Here is a 20,375-nt window from a genome sequence, read left to right on the forward strand (position 1 = left end):
AAACAAAATTATAAAACCTAATGTTGGATGCAGTGCAGTAAGATTGGCATTGAACTCATATACTATTAATGTAATAAATACATTGTAAATTGGTACAAAAATATAACATTTTTTGTCTCCACTAAAAATACAAAAATTAGCTGGGCATGGTGGTATATGCCTGCAATCCCAGCTACTTGGGAGGCTGAGGCAGGAGATCGCTTGAACCCAGGAGGCAGAGATTGCAGTGAGCCAAGATTGCAACACTGTACTCCATCCAGCCTGGGCAACAGAGCAAGACCCTGTCAAAAAAGAAAGAAAGAAAGAGAGAGAGAGAAAGAGAGAGAGAGAGAAAGAAAGAGATAAAGAAAAGAAAGAAAGAAGAAAGAAAGAAAGAAAGAAAAGAAAAGAAAGAAAGAAAGAAAGGAAGAAAGGAAGAAAGAAAGAAAGAAAGAAAAAGAAAGAAAGAAAGAAAGAAAGAAAGAAAGAAAGAAAGAAAGAAAGAAAGAAAGAAAGAAAGAAAGAAAAGAAAGAGAAAGAGAAAGAAAGAAAGAAAAAAAGGGAGAGAGACTTAGGCCAGGCTCAGTGGCTCATGCCTGTAATCCCAGCACTTTGGGAGGCTGAGGTGGGAAGATTACTTGAGCCCAGGAGTTTGAGACCAGCCTGGGCAACGTGGTGAAATCTGGTCTCTACAAAAAAAAATCCAAAAATTAGCCGCATGTAGTGGTGCAGGCCTGTAGTCTCAGCTACTCAGGAGGCTGAAGTGGGAGGTCACTTGAGCCCAGGGAGGTCAAGGCTGCAGTGAGCCATGATCATGCCAGTGCACTCTAGCCTGGGCAACAGAGCTCGTCTCAAAAAAAAAAAAGTTTAAGGAATTGGCACATACAATTGTGAGTGCTGGCAAGTCTAAAGTTTGTAGAGCAGGCCAGCAGACTGGAAAGTCAGGCAGGAGTTGATGCTTTGGTCTTGAAGTAGATTTTCTTTATATCCAGGAAACTTCAGTTTTTGCTTAAGGCCTTCAACTGATTGGACGAGGCCCAGCTATATTCTCGAGGGAAATCCCTTTTATTGAAAGTCAAATGATTGTCTAGGTTTAACACATCTACAAAACACCTTCACAGTAACACCTAGATTAGTGTTTGATTAAATCCTTGGGTACTTTAGCTTAGCCAAGTTGACACATAAGATTATAACAGCAGTCTTTATCATAGATTATGCTACATGTATACATTGGTATCAAACTTCTTCACTTGATTGTGAGCATTCCCAATACCATCAAATATTCTTATTAAACATAATATTTATCAAAGTAGCTTAATATCCCAACATATCAAAATAAAGTAATATTTAATAATTTCCATATTCCATAACATTTAGAATGTTATATATACATATATGTATAAATTTTAGCAATTTCAGATTATTCACTAAATTTCTAAAAATGAGATTACCGAGTTAACAATCATGATTTATTTTTAAGGCCCTTATCCCTATTGCCAAAGTGCTTTCCTGAAAGTCTGTACCAATTTACAATGTATTCATTACATTAATAATATATGAATTCAATGCCAATCTTACTGCACTCCATCCAACATTAGGTTTTATAATTTTGTTTCTCATCAATTAAATAGACAAACATGTTTTGTTTTGTACTTCTTTATTAACTAGTATATAAACTATTTTATCATTCGCTGTATTTTTACTGGCCATTTCTATTTCTTCTTTTGTTAACTTTGTCTATTTTTTGCCTAGTTTTTCTATTAGGCTGTTAGCATTCTTCTGATTGATATATGAGATATTTATATATTAAGAATATAAATCTGTCTCTTTTTTTTGCAAATAATATTCCTAATTTGCTTTCCTACTTTTCTCTTTTATTTTTTATTTTTATTTTTTTGAGATGTAGTCTCACTCTGTTGCCCTGGCTAGAATGCAGTGGTACCATCTTGGCTCACTGCAACCTCTGCATCCCAGGTTCAAATGATTCTCTTACCTCAGCCTCCAAAGTAGCTGGGACTACAGGAGTGTGCCACCACGCCTGGCTAATTTTTGTATATTTAGTTTCACCATGTTTCACCATGTTGCCCAGGCTGGTCTAGAACTCCTGACCTCAAGTTATCTGCCCGCCTCAGCCTCCCAAAATGCTGGAATTACAGGCATGAGCCACCAGTGCCCAGCCTTTTTTCTTATTACAAGATTTTTAGTATGTAACTCATTCAAAGAAACTATACACACTTCAACTTTTCACTATGGCAATCAAAACTAATGAAGATATATTATTGGTAACAAAAATAAAGGAACTGAAACATGAAAATGAGATTATTTTCATAGATAAATTAAACATCATTCCTATGGATGACTCAGGTAACCAGTTATATCTTTCCAAAAAAAGTACTTGGGAAAACTCAATTTTTTTTCTAAAAATTCTTACATATGTAATGTTTTCTTCACTTAGTAGTATTACTAACTTTAGAATCTATCGATTGAATTGTCGTTTCTAAGAAGGTTTCACTTCTTTCTTTTTTTTTTTTTTTTGAGACAGAGTAGAGTCTCACTCTGTTGCCCAGGCTGGAGCGCAATGGCACAATCTTGGCTCACTGCAACCTCTGTCTACCATGCGATTCTTGTGCCTCAGTTTACCAAGTAGCTGGGATTACAGGCGCATTCAGCCATAGCCGGCTAACTTTTGTATTTTTAGTAGAGACTGGGTTTCACCATGTTGCCCAGGCTGGTCTTGAACTCCTGGCCTTAAGTGATCCTCCTGCTTTGGCCTCCCAAAGTGCTGGGAATACAGGCATGAGCCACCTCGCCCAGCCTAGAAGATGTTAATATTATGTTTGAATTTTAAGATGATCAATATTTTTTAAGAAAAAATTTATGGCAGAATCAACTAAACAATGAACTTTTGAATTCTTTCCTACTTCTAAGGAAATTAAAAAATTAAAAAGCAGCAGATAAGGGTGTTAAATCTGTGATGGCAGTAATAGCTGCATGATGCTGATGTGCTGTAAATAAATCCTTGTGGTAATTTAAATGAACTCAGCCATTTGTGCCACATATGACACCCCAGTGTGTTTTCCTTTCCTCCTTGGTAATTTTTAGATGTTATCTCATTTACTATGAAAAGCACAATCATCCCACACACAGTTTTTGCATTGAGTTTTAATATAATCTGCACATAATTTTAGCTTGATATTGAAAATTAGAAGTGAACTGAATTCTAAGCAAGTTATCTGACTTGACAAATAATTTAAACTTGTATTAGTGTAATAGTACTTGGAATTGTTTTTCTACTTCATTTCAATTGGTGGTGAGTTTGTGATTATCTCCAATAATTTTTTATATTGTCAGCAAAGCATCCAACTTGTTTTCATTTGTAATTCCTAAGTGAAAACATGGGCTAGTGGCCGGGCATGGTGGCTCACACCTGTAATCCCAGCACTTTGGGAGGCCGAGGCGGGCGGATCACAAGGTCAGGAGAGCGAGACTATCCTGGCTAACACGGTGAAACCACGTCTCTACTAAAAATACAAAAAAATTAGCTGGGCGTGGTGGCAGGCGCCTGTAGTCCCAGCTACTCGGGAGGCTGAGGCAGGAGAATGGCGTGAACCCGGGAGGCGGAGCTTGCAGTGAGCCGAAATGGCACCACTGCACTCCAGCTGGGCAACGGAGGGAGACTCTGTCTCAAAAAAAAAAAAAAAAAAAAAAAGGGCTAGTATGTATTCACTTATTTACCTATAGTATCCCCACTTATCAAATTTATTATTGTTTATTTAATCTATTTTTATTTTCAAAAAGTTTTTTTTTTTTTTTTTTCCTTTAATAAACACAGGGTTTTGCCATGCTGCCCAGGCTGGTCTTGAACTCCTGGGATCAAGCGATCCACCTGCCTTGGCCTCTCAAAATGCTGGGATTACAGGCATGAGCCACTGTGCCGTGCCTAAAAGTTTTTCTTGTATGGTTCTTTTTCTAATGCTTTTTAAATTATGAGTCTGGTTGAAAATCTTTTATTTTTTTCCGACTGCATGCATTTTAATTTTTCTTAAAAAGCAAAAATTTCTCAATCTATCTTTTGTCTTTTCATTCTGTTTATGATATTTTAGGCATATCTTAGTTCTAAATTTTAAACAGCCAAATTTCAGTCTTCTATTTTATGATTTGAGTTTCATGTGTTTTTCTGGGTTTCATGTGCATTCTCACTGAAAGATTATATTAAAATACCACTCCTGTTTTCTTATAGTACTCTTTTAATTTTGTTGTTTCAAGTTAAATTTTGTCATGTATTGAGATATTTTTCTTATTTGACCTATTAATATGGGTGTACTATACGAGTAGTTTTCCCATAAAATCACCTTTCATTTCTTAAATAAATTGCCATGTATTATTATTTTAATATACTACTTTATCTTTTAGGAATTTTGCATTTGTTAACATAAGTGATGTTATTCTATAAATTTCTCTTTTATGCTATCTTTAGTCAGATTGTGCTGAACATATTATGATAGCTTCTTAAATCACATCTGTTGGCTTTTCTTCTTTCTCCATATTCTAAAATGACTTAATAGTGACACTAGTTAGCACTATTTTGAACACTTTCTCAGTTTCTTCCAAGGTTAATAATCTGTGTAAGTTTTCTCTTTACTCCATTTTGGTAATTCATATTTCCCTAGAAGTCATACATTTCAATCAGGTTTTCAATTATATTTGCATGTAGTTGTGCCAAATACTTATTTTCTTAATTTCCATATGTCCTCTCTAATATTGTATACTTAGGCTTTTCTCTCCATTAAGCTAGTGTGTGGATTGTTTTAAGAATCAGCTCTTGGGCAGGCGTGGTGGCTCACGCCTGTAATCCCAGCACTTTGGGAGGCCAAGACAGGCAGATCACGAGGTCAGGAGACCAGCCTGGCCAACATGGCAAAACCCCATCTCTACTACAAATACAAAAAAAAATAGCCAGGTACGGTGGCATGTGCCTGTAATCCCAGCTGCTGGGGAGGCTGAGGCAGGAGAATCACTTGAACCTGGGAGGCAGAGGTTGCAGTGAGCTGAGACTTCGCCACTGCATTCCAGCCTGGGTGACAGAGAAAGACTCTTTCCCAAAAAAGAAAAAAAGAAAAAAAAAAAAAAAGGAATCAGCACTTAGGCAGGGTGCAATGGCTCATACCTGTAATCCCAGCACTCTGAGAGGCCAAGGCAGGATGATCCCTTAAGGTCAGGAATTTGAGAGCAGCCTGGTCACCTCCGTCTTTACCAAAAAAAAAAAAAAAAAAAAGAACCAGCTTTTAGATTTATCAGTTCTACTTTTTCTGATTTCTAATTAAAAGTTCCACTAAGTTCCATAATAATTCCTTTCTTCTATTTGATTCAATTTGATGTTATTTTCTGATTTCTTGAATTTAGAATTTTCGAAATTTCTTGAATTTTCTCTATAATTTACTCTAAACCAGAAAGCTGTAGAAAGATATTTTATTTACTTTCTTAACCTAAAAGTTGTCAAAGGAACAATTTTGGACAATTTAAATTTAACACAGTTTATTTGAGCAAAGAATGATTCATGAATTGGGCAGTACTCAGAAGCAGAAATGGCTCAGAGAGCTCCAATCTGCAACTTGGGCAGTGAATATTTATAGACAGAAATGGGAAGTACAGTTGGCCCTCTATATTTGTGGCTTCTGTATCCAGAGATTCAACTAACCATGGAATATATATATATATTTATTTTTATTTTTATTTTTTTATTTTTTTGAGATGTTGTTTCACTCTGTCACCCAGGCTGGAGTGCAGTAGCACAGTCTCGGCTCACTGCAACCTCCATCTCCCGGGTTCAAGCAATTCTCCTGCCTCAGCCTCGCCCTCAGCTAGGATTACAGGCACACACCACCACGCCTGGCTAAGTTTTGTATTTTTAGTAGAGACAGGGTTTTACCATGTTGACCAGGCTGGTCTTGAACTCCTGACCTCAAGTGATCCTCCCGCCTCAGCCTCCCAAAGTGCTGGGATCACAGGCATGAGCCACCATGTCCAGCCAAAAAAATATATTTTTAAAACCCAATAAGAATATCAATAAAGAATAATATTATACAAATAAAAAATACAGTCTAACAACTATTTATATAGCACATACATTGTATTAGGTATTATAAGTAATCCAGAGAGGATTTAAAGTAGGAGGATTGTGCCTAGGTGTTATGCAAATACTACATCATTTTATTTTATTTTTAAATTTTTAAAATAAAAATTTTACTTTTATTTATTAAAAAAAAAACCTGGCCAGCTATGGTGGCTCACTCCTGTAATCCCAGTACTTTGGGAGGCTGAAGCAGGTAGATTGCCTGAGCTCAAGAGTTCGAAACCAGCCTGGACAACATGGCAAAACCCCAGCTCTACTAAAAATACAAAACATTAGCCAGGTGTGGTGGTGGCTGCTTGTAGTCCCAGCTACTCAGGAGGCTGAGGCAGGAGAATCATTTGAACCCAGGAGGTGGAGCTTGCAGTGAGCTGAGATTGCACCACTGCACTCCAGCCTGGGTGACAGAGGGAGACTCTGTCTCAAAAAATGTATATATTTTATTTATTAAAAAGTTTTAGAATTTTTTTCTATGTCTGTGAAAAATATCATTGGAATTTTCATAGGGATTACATTGAATCTGTTGATTGCTTTGGATAGTATGGACATTTTAACAGTAGTCTTCAAATCCATAAACATAGAATATCTTTCTATTTACTTGTCTTCAATTTATTTCACTGATGTTTTATAGTTTCCAGTGCACATATCTTTTACCTCCTTGGTTAAATTTATTCTTTTTTTGGTGGGGGGTTGCTACAGAGGCTCACTCTGCTGCCCAAGCTAGAGTGCAGTGGTGTGATCTCGGCTCACTGCAACCTCTGCCTTCCGTGCTCAAGTGATTCTCCTGCCTCAGCCTCCCAAGTAGCTAGGATTACAGGCACATGCCACTGTGCCCGGCTACTTTTTTGTATTTTTCGTAGAGACGGGTTTTCATCGTGTTGGCAAGGCTGGTTTCAAACTCCTGACCTCAGGTGATCCACCTGCCTCAGCCTCCCAAAGTGCTGGGATTACAGGCGTGAGCCACCATGCCCGGCCTTTTTTTTTTTTTTTTTTTTTGAGACGGAGTCTCGCATTGTTGCCCAGGCTGGAGTGCAGTGGCAGCATCTCGGCTCACTGCAACCTCTGCCTCCCAGGTTCAAGTGATTCTCGTGCCTCAGCCTCTCGAGTAGCTGGGACTACAGTTGCCTGCCACCACACCCAGCTAAATTTTTTGGTATTTTTAGTAGAGATGGGGTTTTGCCATGTTGGCCAGGCTGTTGATATGAACAGGAGATGGGGAAATGCTGGGTAGAAGAGGGTGGTTCTCCGGCAAAATCCCCACCCTCAAGCACAGATACCCACGCAGCCCTAAGTAAGAACAGGCATTTCTGTTTTCGCACCCTGTTTCGCCTTTTGGCCCACCACGCCCCTATCCTGTCCCCATATAACCCCCTGAACCTCAAACTCCAGAGCAGATTAGCAAGTGAGGAGACGAGAAGGCAAGCAGATGGATAGTGGAACAAAACGTGGAGGAGAAAGAGAAAAGAAGAGGAAAGTCTGGACGTCAAGAGGAATTCAGATGGGGGTGGTAGAAGAGTCTGGTGGCTGGGCAGCCTGGCTCCAGGCGAAGATCACCTTCTCACTCCATCTCCCTTTCTGGCTCCCCATCCATCTTGCTGAGAGCCGCCTCCACCACTCAACAAAACCTTGCATCCATCCTTCAAGGCCACGTGTGATCCGATTCTTCCAGGACACTGGGCATGATCTCAGGATACAGAAAGCTGTCACACTGGCCCTCTGCCCTTGTGATAAGGCAGAGGGTCCAGTGAGCTGATTAACACTCAAGCCATCTGCAGACGGCAAAGCTGAAAGAGCTTTGTAACACTAGGGCTGCAGGCACCCACTCCTAGACACTACCGTGGAGCTGGAGCCCGAAGCACTGGCCCCGACCTCAGCACCTGCCCATCTGCATGCTCCCCCTTTCTCAAGGGAGCCACACCCCTGTTGCACATCCTGCCTCCTGCACGGGGAATCAAGCAACTCTCCCCTTTCACTGGTCTCAACTCCTGACCTCAAGTGATCTGCTTGCCTCAGCCTCCCAAAGTGCTAGGATTACAGGCATGAGCTACCACGCCCGGCCATACACCATTTTATATAAAGGCCTTGAACATCTGAAGATTTTGGTATCTGTAGGGGTTCTGGAATCAATCCCCTGGAAATACCAAGGTACTATTGTACAGAAATAGCTTGATTGGTTACAGCTGTGAGTCTGCCTTATTTGGACGTGGTCTGATCAGTTGGTAGCCTGTGATAGCAGAAGCTCAGGTGATTAGGATTGGCTGAGACTCAGTTGTTTATTATACTCTTAAATTAGTTTTCAGTTGTTATGTACTAAGTTAAGTTGCAGTTCCTCAAGTAGAAACTCAAATTATGGAGACAACCTCAGGCCAATGGTCTCCTGATTATTTAACAAAGTAGATTGTGCATGTATATATACACACATATATATGTATGTATATATTTCATCTCCCCAGTTGACTAGATTATATTTTTGAGAGCTGCATGGATGTAAGTAAAAGAAAAATTTTGTGGAGTATTAGGCATTTTCTTTCCTAAGCATGTAATTGTTTAAATGCAAGTATATTTCAGTTGCATTTTTTTTTTAATTAAGCTCATTTGCCAGGCTAAAATTAAGCATGGAATTGAAAGAAAAGAGGTAAACTTCAGTACATTATATTCATGACAGCTCTTATCTAGAAAAATGTTATGTCTCTGAATAAAAAGATTGTTTTTCTTAGTATATTCCTGATTTGGAAATTCAATGTTTAATTGATTGGGATGGTGTTATGAAAATACAGCATCGGGGCTGGGCAGGGCTGGCCACACCTGTGATCCCAGCACTCTGGGAGGCTGAGGTGCGAGGATTACTTGAGCCCAAATCAAGACCAGCCTGGGCAACAAAGTGAGACCCCATCTCAAAAAAAAAAAAAAAAAAAAATCCAGGCATGGTGGTGCCTGTGGTAGCTACAGGGATGCTAAGGTGGGAGGATTTCTTGAGCCCAGGAGGTCAAGGCTGCAGTGAGCCGTGATTGTGCCACTGCACTCCAGCCTGGGCAACAGAGCAAGTCCCTGCCTCAAAAATAAAAATAAAAATAAAAATACAGCATCAGAGTAGAATTGAAATTCTCAAATTAGAATTAAAATTCTTATGCTAATATTGGTTAAGTTTGGAAGTAATTAAGAAACCACTCTATGAGAGGTGAATCACAAACACTAAACACTAAAACTTGTACAATATTAACATGATAGAAATGTACACTTCTCATATCTAGCTAAGCCAGATTCAAAATAGTCTTGGTATTTGAATTTACAAAATAAAAAGTATATAACTGGAGAAGAATATATAGATAATCAGAACTTCAAAATAGCCCCTGCAATAGATCAAAACTGAGTCAAATAAAGTACCCCGCCCCCCGCCAAAACTAGCAGGAGATGGAGTGGGGGTTATTGAGATCATGGTTTATTAGGTTTCTGAATTTTGAAAGACAATATATTATGTATCTTGGGTGTGTCAACTGCATCTCAAATGTGACATGTCCAAATTGAAAATTATCTTTTTTCCAACCAGGAACCATCAGCTTTCCATTCATCATAACCTGTTAGAATGCAAGTGATCTTAATGAAACAGTCCTATTTGTTTGCCTTTGATTTTTAAATTCTTCAGATGTTTGCCTAAATGGCTTGCTCATAGTCTTTGTCCACTGCCTACAGGGCTCATCATGTGTTGGTCTGCCGGCGCATTTCCAGCTTTATCTTCACTGCTGTCCACACGCGTTTGGTGCTTTAGATATTCAACACCTGAAGTTCCTTGAAATGCCACCTATCAGTTGATACTCTTTGTGCTTAATCTTACCTCCTCTTGCCTCTTTCTTGATGATCCTTGATTCATTGATCATTTCCAACTTTTTATTTTTAAAGTGCTGAAATCATTTTTATCTTAAAAACAGCAGTATCTTCAAACTACCACTGTCTCCTTTTCAGTCAAGCTCCTTGAAAGAATAAGTATTACTTATTTCCTGTTCACCCTTCAACCCACTAGTCTAGTTTCTGCCCCTACTACTGATCTTTTAAAAGTCAGTAATTAACAAAAAGCACAATAAAATCCTAATTTTCAAATCAAATGGACTAGTCTAAGTGTGTGCCTTAACATTTCAAACAGCATTTGAAACTGTTTACTACTATTTACTTAAAAATGAACACAACTACTTATTTTTCTGTGCCTTGTAGAAGACATTTAAATTATGAGTTAAAAGATAAAGCTAAGTGCAGCAGTAGGTGCCCTGTAGTCCCAGCTACTTGGGAGGCTGGGATTATAGGTGTGAGCCACCATGTCTGGCCTTATTTCTTTCAAGATCACATGAGATTGGACACATTCAGGGCGGTATGGCGGTAAACAGGCCTTGTTCCTTAATGGTAGATCCCAAGAGGAGAAAGGGCTAAAGATACAAAGCTACAAGCCTGGCATGGTGGCTCACACCCATAATCCCAGCACTTTGGGTGGACAAGGCAGGAGGATCACTTGAGCCCAGGAGTTCAGAGACTGGCCTGGGCAACACAGGAAGACCCCGTCTCTACAAAAATAAAAAATAAAAAATCAGCCGAGTGGAGTGGTACGTGCCTGTAGTCCCAGCTACCTGGGAGGCTGAGGTGGGAGGATCACTTGAGTCAGGGAGGTTGAGGCTGCAGTGAGCCATGATCATGCCACTGCACTCAAAGCCTGGGCAACAACGCAAGACCATCTCAAAAAACAACAAAAAAAGCTACATTCCTGATATAGCTTGCTCAGCCACTTATCAGAAAGGCAATTTACACTTCTAAAGCATCATATGAGGCTCCCAAACTTATCATTCTCTTGCTAACATTGAATTTTTTACAAAGCAAAAAAAAACTTTTGTAATCCCACCACTTTGAGAGGCTGAGGCAGGAGGATCACTTGAGCCCACGAATTTGAGACCAGCCTGGGCAATATAGCGGAACCCTGTCTCTACAAAAAATACAAAAATTAGCCTGGCATGCCTGTAGTCCCAGCTACTCAGGAGGCTGAGGTGGGAGGATCACCTGAGCCCGAGAGGTTGAGGCTGCAGTGATGATTGTGCCACTGCACTCCAGCCTGGGTGACTGAGACCCTGTTTCAACAAAACAAAATGTTAATCTCTCCTCACCTTGGCCTCCTACTTCTACTTCTGAATGTGCCGGTTCAGTCTCTGTCTCAGGCTTTTCCTTTTCTGACTATTCCACAGCTTTTTGTCCTCAGCCTCTTGAATGTCCCCCAGGCATCTCAAACTCAGTGTGTCCCAAATTAAACTGATCTTCACTCCTACACTTGCTCCTGTTTTTGGTTAATGACATCATCAACCACCCAGGCACCATAGTGAGAAAACTGAGTCTTTTAAGATGATTCCCATCTCTCATTTCCCACATCCAAAGACTCACCAAGGGTTTCAATTCCACCTCTTAAATCCCTCAAATACGTCCACTCCTCTGTCTCCACTGCCACTGCCCTATTCAAGCTTTTATTATTGCAATCGACTCATTAGTCTCCTTGCCTTGTCACAATGCTTCATTCCATCTTACATCCTGCTACCAGTCATCTAAAATGCAAACCTGATCCTGTTAATCTCTGGATTCTACTTTCCTGTCCAACTTCATCCCCTGCCCTTCCCATCCATTTCCTTCTCTCTCTAGCCATACAGAACAACAGAATTCCCCACTGCCTTTGAACTTTCTCTGCCAGGAGTGTGCCTTTTTATGAATTCCTACTAATCCTTAGAGAGCAAAGGAGCCCATCCAAGCACTCCAAATTACACTTTATACTCAGCTTTATTATAACACTTAACATTGCAATTTTGCAATTTTTATTTAACAATCTCCCTTATTAGATTGAGATGCTCAAGGATGGATACTATGTCGTTCATCTTCTTATTCCCAGCACTAGCAAAGTTTTGGGAACATAGTTGGCCCTCAATGTGTGGAATGAACGTTATTTCTGATAGCAATTTATTTATTTGAGACAGGGTCTTGCTCTATTGCCCGGGTTGGAGTGCAGTGGTACAATCACAGCTCACTGCAGTCTCTAACTCCTGGGCTCAAGTGATCCTCCTGCCTCAGCCTCCTGAGTAGCTAGGACTATAAGCGCATGTCACCATGCCCAGCTAGTTAAAAAAAATTTTTTTTTTTAAAGATGGGGTTTCGTCATGTTGCCCAGGTTGGTCTTGAACTCCTGGGCTCAAAGCAATCCGTCTGCCTCAGCCTCCCAAAGTGCTGGGATTACAGGTGTGAGCCACCGTGTCCAGCCTCTGACAACAATTTAAAAATTCTTTTCCATCTTCTGACACCATGTAATCATTCACCAAGTTCTACAGTCTCAACCCACCTAATGTCTCTATTATGAAATCCTTCTCAATTCACTATTTCTAAGGTCAACAAAACTATCATAATTGCATCCTGACAGGTTTGGGCACTTCTCCATACTTGGCCATCTTCATTACTGCTTGTCATCTTTCTAAAACACACCTGGTTATGTTACCTAACTACTTAAAAAACAACTTTGATCATTACTCATTGTGAGTTGTAGGTGGTTATTTCCCAAGAACATGGAAATACATTGTGTTAAACTAAATAAATGAATGCATAATAAAGGAGACATAATACCCACCAAATCCAAGGCTTGAACACTTTGAAGATTGCATTTATAGTAACAACCTTGGGAACCCAGCACCAGCTCAACTGTTTTTTTTGTTTGTTTGTTTTTGAGATGGAGTCTCACTCTGTCGCCAGGCTGGAGTGCAGTGGCGCAATCTCGGCTCACAGCAGCCTCTGCCTCCCAGGTTCAAGCGATTCTCCTGCCTCAGCCTCCCAAATAGCTGGGACTACAGGTGCGTGCCACCATGTCCAGCTAATTTTTTATATTTTTAGTAGAGACGGGATTTCACTGTTAGCCATGGTGGTCTCAATCACCTGACCTTGTGATCCACCCGCCTCGGCCTCCCAAAGTGCTGGGATTACAGGCATGAGCCACTGTGCCCGGCCCACCAGCTCAACTCTTTAGCCCTATCTCCTACTATTCTTCTCCCTATACTCAATACCCACCCTGGTCACTATTCCTTAATGTAGTGCCATATCTAGACTGCCCTGTCACCAAGCAAATTCCTACTCATCCTTGGGCCAGCATCAGATGTTACCTGGTTTCACCAAAACATTGTATAACGGGGGCTTTAAACCCTTTCCATAAATCCCATCAGTCCCCCTAAGCAACCCAAATCAAAATTTAAAAAAATATTTCGTATGGATGATTGGAGTTTTGCAATCTCATGTAAACTATGTACAAAAAGCATCTTTAAAAAGATTTGCATTTTTATTATCTGCAACATACTAAGTAAAAGCAAAGTACTCGCTATACAAGTGCATCTTCAAGATAAGTCCCTTGGACTTTCAACTAGATTGCAGCTAATAAAACTCCTCCATAGAAATTCTGAAGCAGTCACAGACTATTACTTGCCCTAAGAAGTTTTCTCTAACCTCTTCCTGACAAGCTGTCCTTCTGGGCTCCCATACAAACAATAGTGTAGTGTGTTATTTTCTCCTTTGGTTTCTTCTACAATGGTAGCTCATCCAGGGTAAGGATTCTACATTAGTTTCCTCATGTGTAAAATAAAGATAAGAAGACATATCTCATAGAATTAAATGTGTTAATGCATACTTAAAGCACTTAGCATAGCATCTAGCATGTTGTAAGTGCTAAATCAATGTCAGGAATTCTTTTTCAATTTTTGTTTATTGAATGATGAAGCACTAGTATGGGATGAAAAGTCCCATAGCAAACAGACTGGTAGATGTGTGGTTCACAGAAGAGCATACTATGAAAACACAATATGTCCCGAAATTCTCTGGGTGGTTATTATGTAAGCAAAATGCCTTCCTAGTTAGTTATCTACTTGCAGATGTGATGTGAAACTGAGTAGATTTTAATGTTTAGCAGTTTAAGAAGATTTTAAGACCTTAAAGCTGGGAAAAGAAATTTTCAATTATAAACTTGTGAACTTCTGAGCAAGTTTTTTGAAAATAACACTTAAAATAATTTCATATTTGAAGAAAAAGAAAACAGTGTCTTGGGAATTTGTGCTGTCTTTGACTCTATCATATAATACTTCTTTATACTGCAAACTATCTGTACTGCAAACTACCTGTAAATGTATTTGATCTCAGGTTTATGAGAAAAATAAAGTGTGTTGTGTGGTAGAAATAATACCAAAGTGGTATTATTGTGGGCTACAGATATTGAATCCTAGCCCACAAATTAGCTATGGGATCTTGGGCAAGCTCTTAATTCCTCTGGGCATCAGAGCCCTTCTTTGGAATTTGAAGAGAGAAAATGAAATAATCTCTAAATTCCCACCCAGCTCTAAGTTACAAAGTTTTTGTAATACTATATTTTGAACTTTTTCTTACATTATCCCCCACCATGTCCCCTTACTAGAAACTAAACTATTTATTTATTTATTTATTTTTAGAGCAGGAATCAAGTCTTATTTTCTTTACACCCAAGTGCCTAAATCCAGAGCCTGTTTCTTGACTTTGAATGAATGAGTTGGTAACTGTTTCTTAAACGAGTGCCCCTCTTCACAGAGCTAGTTTAAAAAAAGGCATAGCAAATTTATGGTATAATAGGTTAGCAGCTAACCCTAACATAACTATGTTACTAGAACAAATAATTGTGCATTAATATGACTTGGTATTCAATAGTTATAGATCATATTTTCTGAAGACTTTACTAATTTAGAAAAGGGATTCTAAACTATTTCCTTACTTCAGATATATTTCAGAGAATTATGAGTCACAAAGCTTTGAGAGAGGCTTATTTATGAAATCCCATAATCCCACAGGCAATATCAAAAGTACCCAAGTACTCGCTACCAGGTAGCATTTTGTAGCAAAGGTTTTTATCTTTGACTTACTACCAAAATTACAGACTGAAAGACAATCTGATCCAGGAAATAAGGAACTGGTATATAATGACACACCAAGAAAGCAAACGTGAGTGTGTGTGCACATACATACACATACACACAATTTAAACTCCGTAACTCAATTGCCTCATATACTCATTTTCAAGTTTATATTTAGTGCTGGCTTATTGCAGGTGCAGTTCCAACATATCCCTAACACGGAATGGAAAATGGAGAATGAGTGACTACCTGTAAAGGAAGTCTATGCTTTTGAACAAGGGCAGATTCCCTTCTGTGGATATATCCCCAGAAGAGAGGGACAGGAAATTCCATTTCTCTTGTTTTAGTAATGATGTGGTTGAAATTTGAGATGTACTTGCTTCAGAATTTCCTGGGCCTGAATTGCTGGGAAAGCTAAGATTTTCCCCAACACTCAGCTATCAGCCTCAATCACCTAAATGTGAGTTTGAATGTTAGTCACAGAAAACTCTACATGAATGGACACAAGCACAGTAAGTTTTTTATTGTTAAATTACTATGTTACCCTATGCAGAGCAAAAAGTAAAGGGACTGATCTACTTGTGCATTCACATTTTAAATTCTTGAATAATGAACAAGTGAACAAATCATCAGCTAGGAAAGGAAAACTGAAGCAAGGGTTTCCTTATAAGTCTTCTAATTTCTCTAATAATTAGAGAAAACATGCTCAAAAACTTTAGAAAAACATTTTTCTATATGTGATATATTAATAAATAAACTATGTTTACCTCATTAAATTTTAAAGACTCAATATTAAGGAAAGTTTATAGCCGGCTAATGCAATTATCATTTGGATATAATATAGGCATCAAAAAATAAAGGAGTGGCATAAATGTTTCCAAAATGTTAACACTTAATGCTGAGTTTCCAGTTCCAGAATTGTCCACTCGCCTTGAGGCGAACAATCTTCAGAGGAAAAACTAGCCATGGTGATGCTCGCTGAGGAATCAAGTGGAGATGTTAATTCACTCCATCTGTTCAAAGTGTCAATATGTGCTATACCCTGAGGTTTTGAGCTATCTCGTGCTAAAAGTAGTGTCTGATTGATTAGATACTGTGCTAAACTTAAGTCTTCAGGAACGGAATTTGTAACATCTAAGTTTGAATCCTGTTCGGAGAGCAGTTGCTTTAGTAGTGTCCAATCTTGTTTTGCAAAATGTTGGTCATCTTCAAAATCCATATCTGTAACATGTGTTTCTGATTCCACTTTCTGCTCAAATGCTTCTATTACATCCATCTCATATATTGGAGACAGGGTTTTTGAAGGCCGATGGTCATACATACGGGTTTGTGCCAGTGTGTCACAATCATCTATGTCTCCTGAAATAATTCATAATACTACACAATGTAAAAACTGCACATTGGTACCTTCAGAGTTTTGTAGAATATTAACACAATATAACAGTGATAGTCCAAAAAAAAACACAGAATGGGAAAAATAACATCTATACAAAATTGACAAGATTTTTGAGGCATTTTTCTGTGTTAAAAATTCAAGGGTAACGTTTAGAAGCAAAATCAACATAGGTAACTAACAATAATTCTCCATACTTTAATTTGAAAACTTGTGATACAGAAAACATAAATCATTTAAACATAAACATAGAATGTGCACATATATCTAATTCACTACAATAGAAAAAGAGAAAAAAAAAAGACATAGTGTTTTGATGATGATTTTTAGGGTAAGTCCGTTGCAAAAGGCAGGGATAAATACATTTCACCTAAAGGCTTATTTGTATATTGCACATGCAAAGGAAGATGCAAGCAAGGACAAACAAACAAAAAAGTACAACTTTAAAGACCTCCTTATTCTTCCGATTTTGCTGAACAGGAAACTACTGATCAGTATTTTTCTTAGTTATAATACACAATAGCTACTCAGTTAGCCACTATTGCATATTTTAAATGTGGGTCATTAGTCTGAATTACTATAATAAGGAAGACAAAAAACATAAAACAATTAGACAGAAAATCATCTAAACAATATGAAATAAGCCTGGGCTTTTTTCATATATTATCATTGCTTCTAAATATAATCTCTTTTAGGAAATTTATCTTTTTATTTGAAAACTTTAGAATAGACAGATCCTGAAAATTTTAATCTCTGTAAAATGTATATAAATTGTAATAATCAATCTAGTTGTTAAAATAGTTCAGTGCTTTTAGTTACACATTACTAGAGTGATTGCACAGGCCTCTTATATACTATCAAGTCTATAAATCATATCCAATGTATAATAAAATTTCTAATAGTCAAGAGTTCTTGTGTTAAATTATACATAAATAACTAAATAGCAGCAAACTAAGTTTTTCTTTTTATTCTTTCATGTAAAATCTCTTAGTAGGTTAGCTCTATATAACAATCAAAATTTTTACTAGATATTACTTCTTCATTAGGATTTTAAGTGAACAATAAAGAATGAGTAACTAGCTAATTTTCATATTAAGACATTTTTCATTTAAAATTTTAATCTGTTGCTTAAGTAATTATTCTATCTGACTAAAATATAACATTCAGGGCTTCATACAACTTTAAAATTTTATAAACTTATTTTCTTATGCATTTAGCATTTCTATTTCTGTACATTACCTGCAGATAAAGCAATATTAGCTTTTTCAGTAGTTGTAGAATGGCTCTCTTTCACTGGACCTTCCTGAGGCAGAACTTGACTCCGAAAGGAGTCTAGAGATTTTGTAGAGCTGTTCTTTGGTATGTCAGAATTGGGTTCTCTTCGATGAAGCTCCAAGTGACATGGTCTTTCTTGAGATTTTACATCACTATCCAAGAATTTGCTGCGTTGCTGAATGTCATTATCCACATTGCTTCCATTGTTTACTTTTTTATCTTCTGGAAGAAGCTGTCTGCTTCTACTGGATAGGATGTCTATTGTGTTTTTTTTTCCTGTGGCTGAAATACTCTCTTTATTTTTTCTTGAAGAGTCAATGCTACTAAGATCCAAGAGAGTGCTTTCATTTTTACATACACTATTGCCTTTATTTTGTTTACATTCTAAAATATTATCTTCACTTTCTCGTGAGAATCTGGAATAGCAGGTCCTTCCATGATGTTCATGAGAAATGCCATCAAAAACATCAGAAGGTGAAAAAGAATCTACAGAAGGCTGAAAGGGAGTATGGACTTCTCCTTCATCTGATCCCAGCTCTTCACATTCATCAACTGAAAGTAAAACTGACCTTTTAAACTTTTTATTTGCAGAAAATTCACGACATTCATTTTCAGTTGCATCTTCAAAAGCTAAATTAATTATTCCCTGAAACTGCTGAGGAGCTGGGTTAGATATAGAGAAATTTTCTGCAACATTTTCAGCTTCAGATCTTTCATCTTCTGTTTCATCTGCTGAAGAAGATACCTGATCTATTTCCTGAGCAAACTGGACACTGCCTCGTGGAATATTTTCTCTTTCCCTAGAGTGAACTATTGCAGATCGAGACCATATTTCTGGCCTTTTCCTAGGGATTTCATCATCACTTGTTGAATTAACTTGGAAAAGATCATTACTACTTTGCTTTTTCATTTTTACTTCAATTCTTAAATTACTATCATAAATTTTTAATTCTTCAGGAGTACTGGTATCACTGCTACTTCTTCCAAGGAAATCATGGCACAGCATAGTGCCACATTTAGAGATACCTCTGTCATTTGACCCATCATCATCCTGAGACCCTCCGGCATCATAGTCTTCAGATCTGGGCTTTATGTCATCAGAGGAGGTGGTAGCACTGCCAGTGTCAGATTCAGGACTCTCTCTCTGATGCAGAACACCGGTACTCAAATTCCAGTGACCCACAAATGGAGTTTCTGGAGTTTCATGGCTCTCTGGAGATTCTGATGTTTCCATATTTTTAGGAGAATTTTTTTCTGATAGCTGTCCCGAAAAACACTTGGAAGATACATCTGAGTCTGCTGTAGCATGTTTGTCTTCATCCATAGCAGATTCATCAGACAACTTACTAGGAACTGTCAGTCCTTCCACAGGAACTTTCGATTTTTTGTCTTCTTGAGCAGAATTTAAGGTACCATTTGTCTTTTCAGGATTACACAGTGAAACATCTTCCACACATTTAATACTTGATTGTTTGTTTGTATCTTTTCTCCCTACTTGGTTCTCCCTAACTGATATCAAATGGATTTGCCCTGCACTTGTTGAGTCTAAACCACAAACTGGATTAGAGTTCAAGGAGTTTTCATTTGGATTTGAAACCATGTATTTTAGGGCTGTGGTGCTATAAAATTTTGAATTTACATTATCACTCCCATCAGAATGACAACATATGTTAGCTGCATTGCAATGATCTGTTTCTTTGTGATTGGGAAATTTTGTTTCACTTTTATCTAAACAAATCTGTTTTGATTCCAGTTCATGTTTTAATGATTTATCCAGCTTTGAAATATTTTGGCATTCTAACGCCAACTTCTCTTTTTCTTGATCGTTTAATGGCTTTTGTGGGTCAGGCCTGCAGGATGACTGGAGTGCTTCTGCATCACTGATTTCAGATGCAAGATTAATGAGAGGTTTGTGAGGCTTCTGTTCAGAAACACTGTCCTTGTTGTTATTATCACGCACATCATGAAACATACTTTTTTGGACAGTAGATGTTTCATGTTTTAAAGGTCTTTCGGAGGAAGGCTGAGTTTTTGATATAACCTGTCCAGGAAGCATTTTCTGTTTTGAATCTTTATTATTCAAAGTTTCACCTTTCTTTGACTGATTTAGATTTTTAGGCATTGCCACTATTTTTGCATTAACCTTAGGCAAAGCTGTGTGTACTTGCTTGACCATTTTTCTCTTAGGTGCTTGTTTCTCTGTAGTTGTATTGTGGTCCAACTTTGCCACATTTTCATCAGACTGCCTTGAAGAGACTGAAGATTTTACTGAGTTTGGTGACTCTCCTTGGGATCCTAAGAAAAGTAAGAGGGTATATTCAGTAATGTATTATCACCTCCAATTTGTGAGTAAAATTTAGTATTTGTTTTAAAGTTACTTCAGAAAAAATAAAATCAAGAACACAATGGAAGGGTAACATATCTATGCTCAAATGGACAAGCACAGATTAGGAATCAGTTACATGATAAAATAAAAATTTTTTTCAATTAAAAATATAGAGGGACTACTCCAGGGTCCCAGTAAAAATTACTAAAATAGGATCTCTCTTCCTCAAGTAAAGAGACTTGATTTTTATGCCAAAACTGGATTTGCAAAAATATATGAGGGTGAAAAAATTGGATTTTCTTTTATCAAAGGAGCAAGAAAGGTCTTCCCTTTGAAGTTTTTGGAGAA

General features: G+C 38.0%; 1 protein-coding gene across 2 annotated transcripts in view; it reads right to left on the reverse strand.

Annotated features, from left to right (window-relative positions):
- Positions 1-15,531: 15,531 nt before the first annotated feature.
- The window catches only part of BTBD8 (BTB domain containing 8), a 104,383-nt gene continuing 99,539 nt past the window's right edge, over positions 15,532-20,375 (reverse strand). For both annotated transcript variants that reach the window (XM_054476405.2, XM_063664833.1), the window contains 2 exons: positions 17,666-19,996; positions 15,532-16,392 (listed from right to left, as the gene is read on the reverse strand). In XM_054476405.2, the coding sequence (XP_054332380.1) occupies positions 15,926-16,392; positions 17,666-19,996 (2,798 nt within the window). In that variant the 3' untranslated portion in view covers positions 15,532-15,925. The remainder of the gene's footprint in view (positions 16,393-17,665; positions 19,997-20,375) is intronic.

The sequence above is a fragment of the Pongo pygmaeus genome, chromosome 1 (genome assembly GCF_028885625.2).
Source record: "Pongo pygmaeus isolate AG05252 chromosome 1, NHGRI_mPonPyg2-v2.0_pri, whole genome shotgun sequence".
Lineage (NCBI taxonomy): Eukaryota > Metazoa > Chordata > Mammalia > Primates > Hominidae > Pongo > Pongo pygmaeus.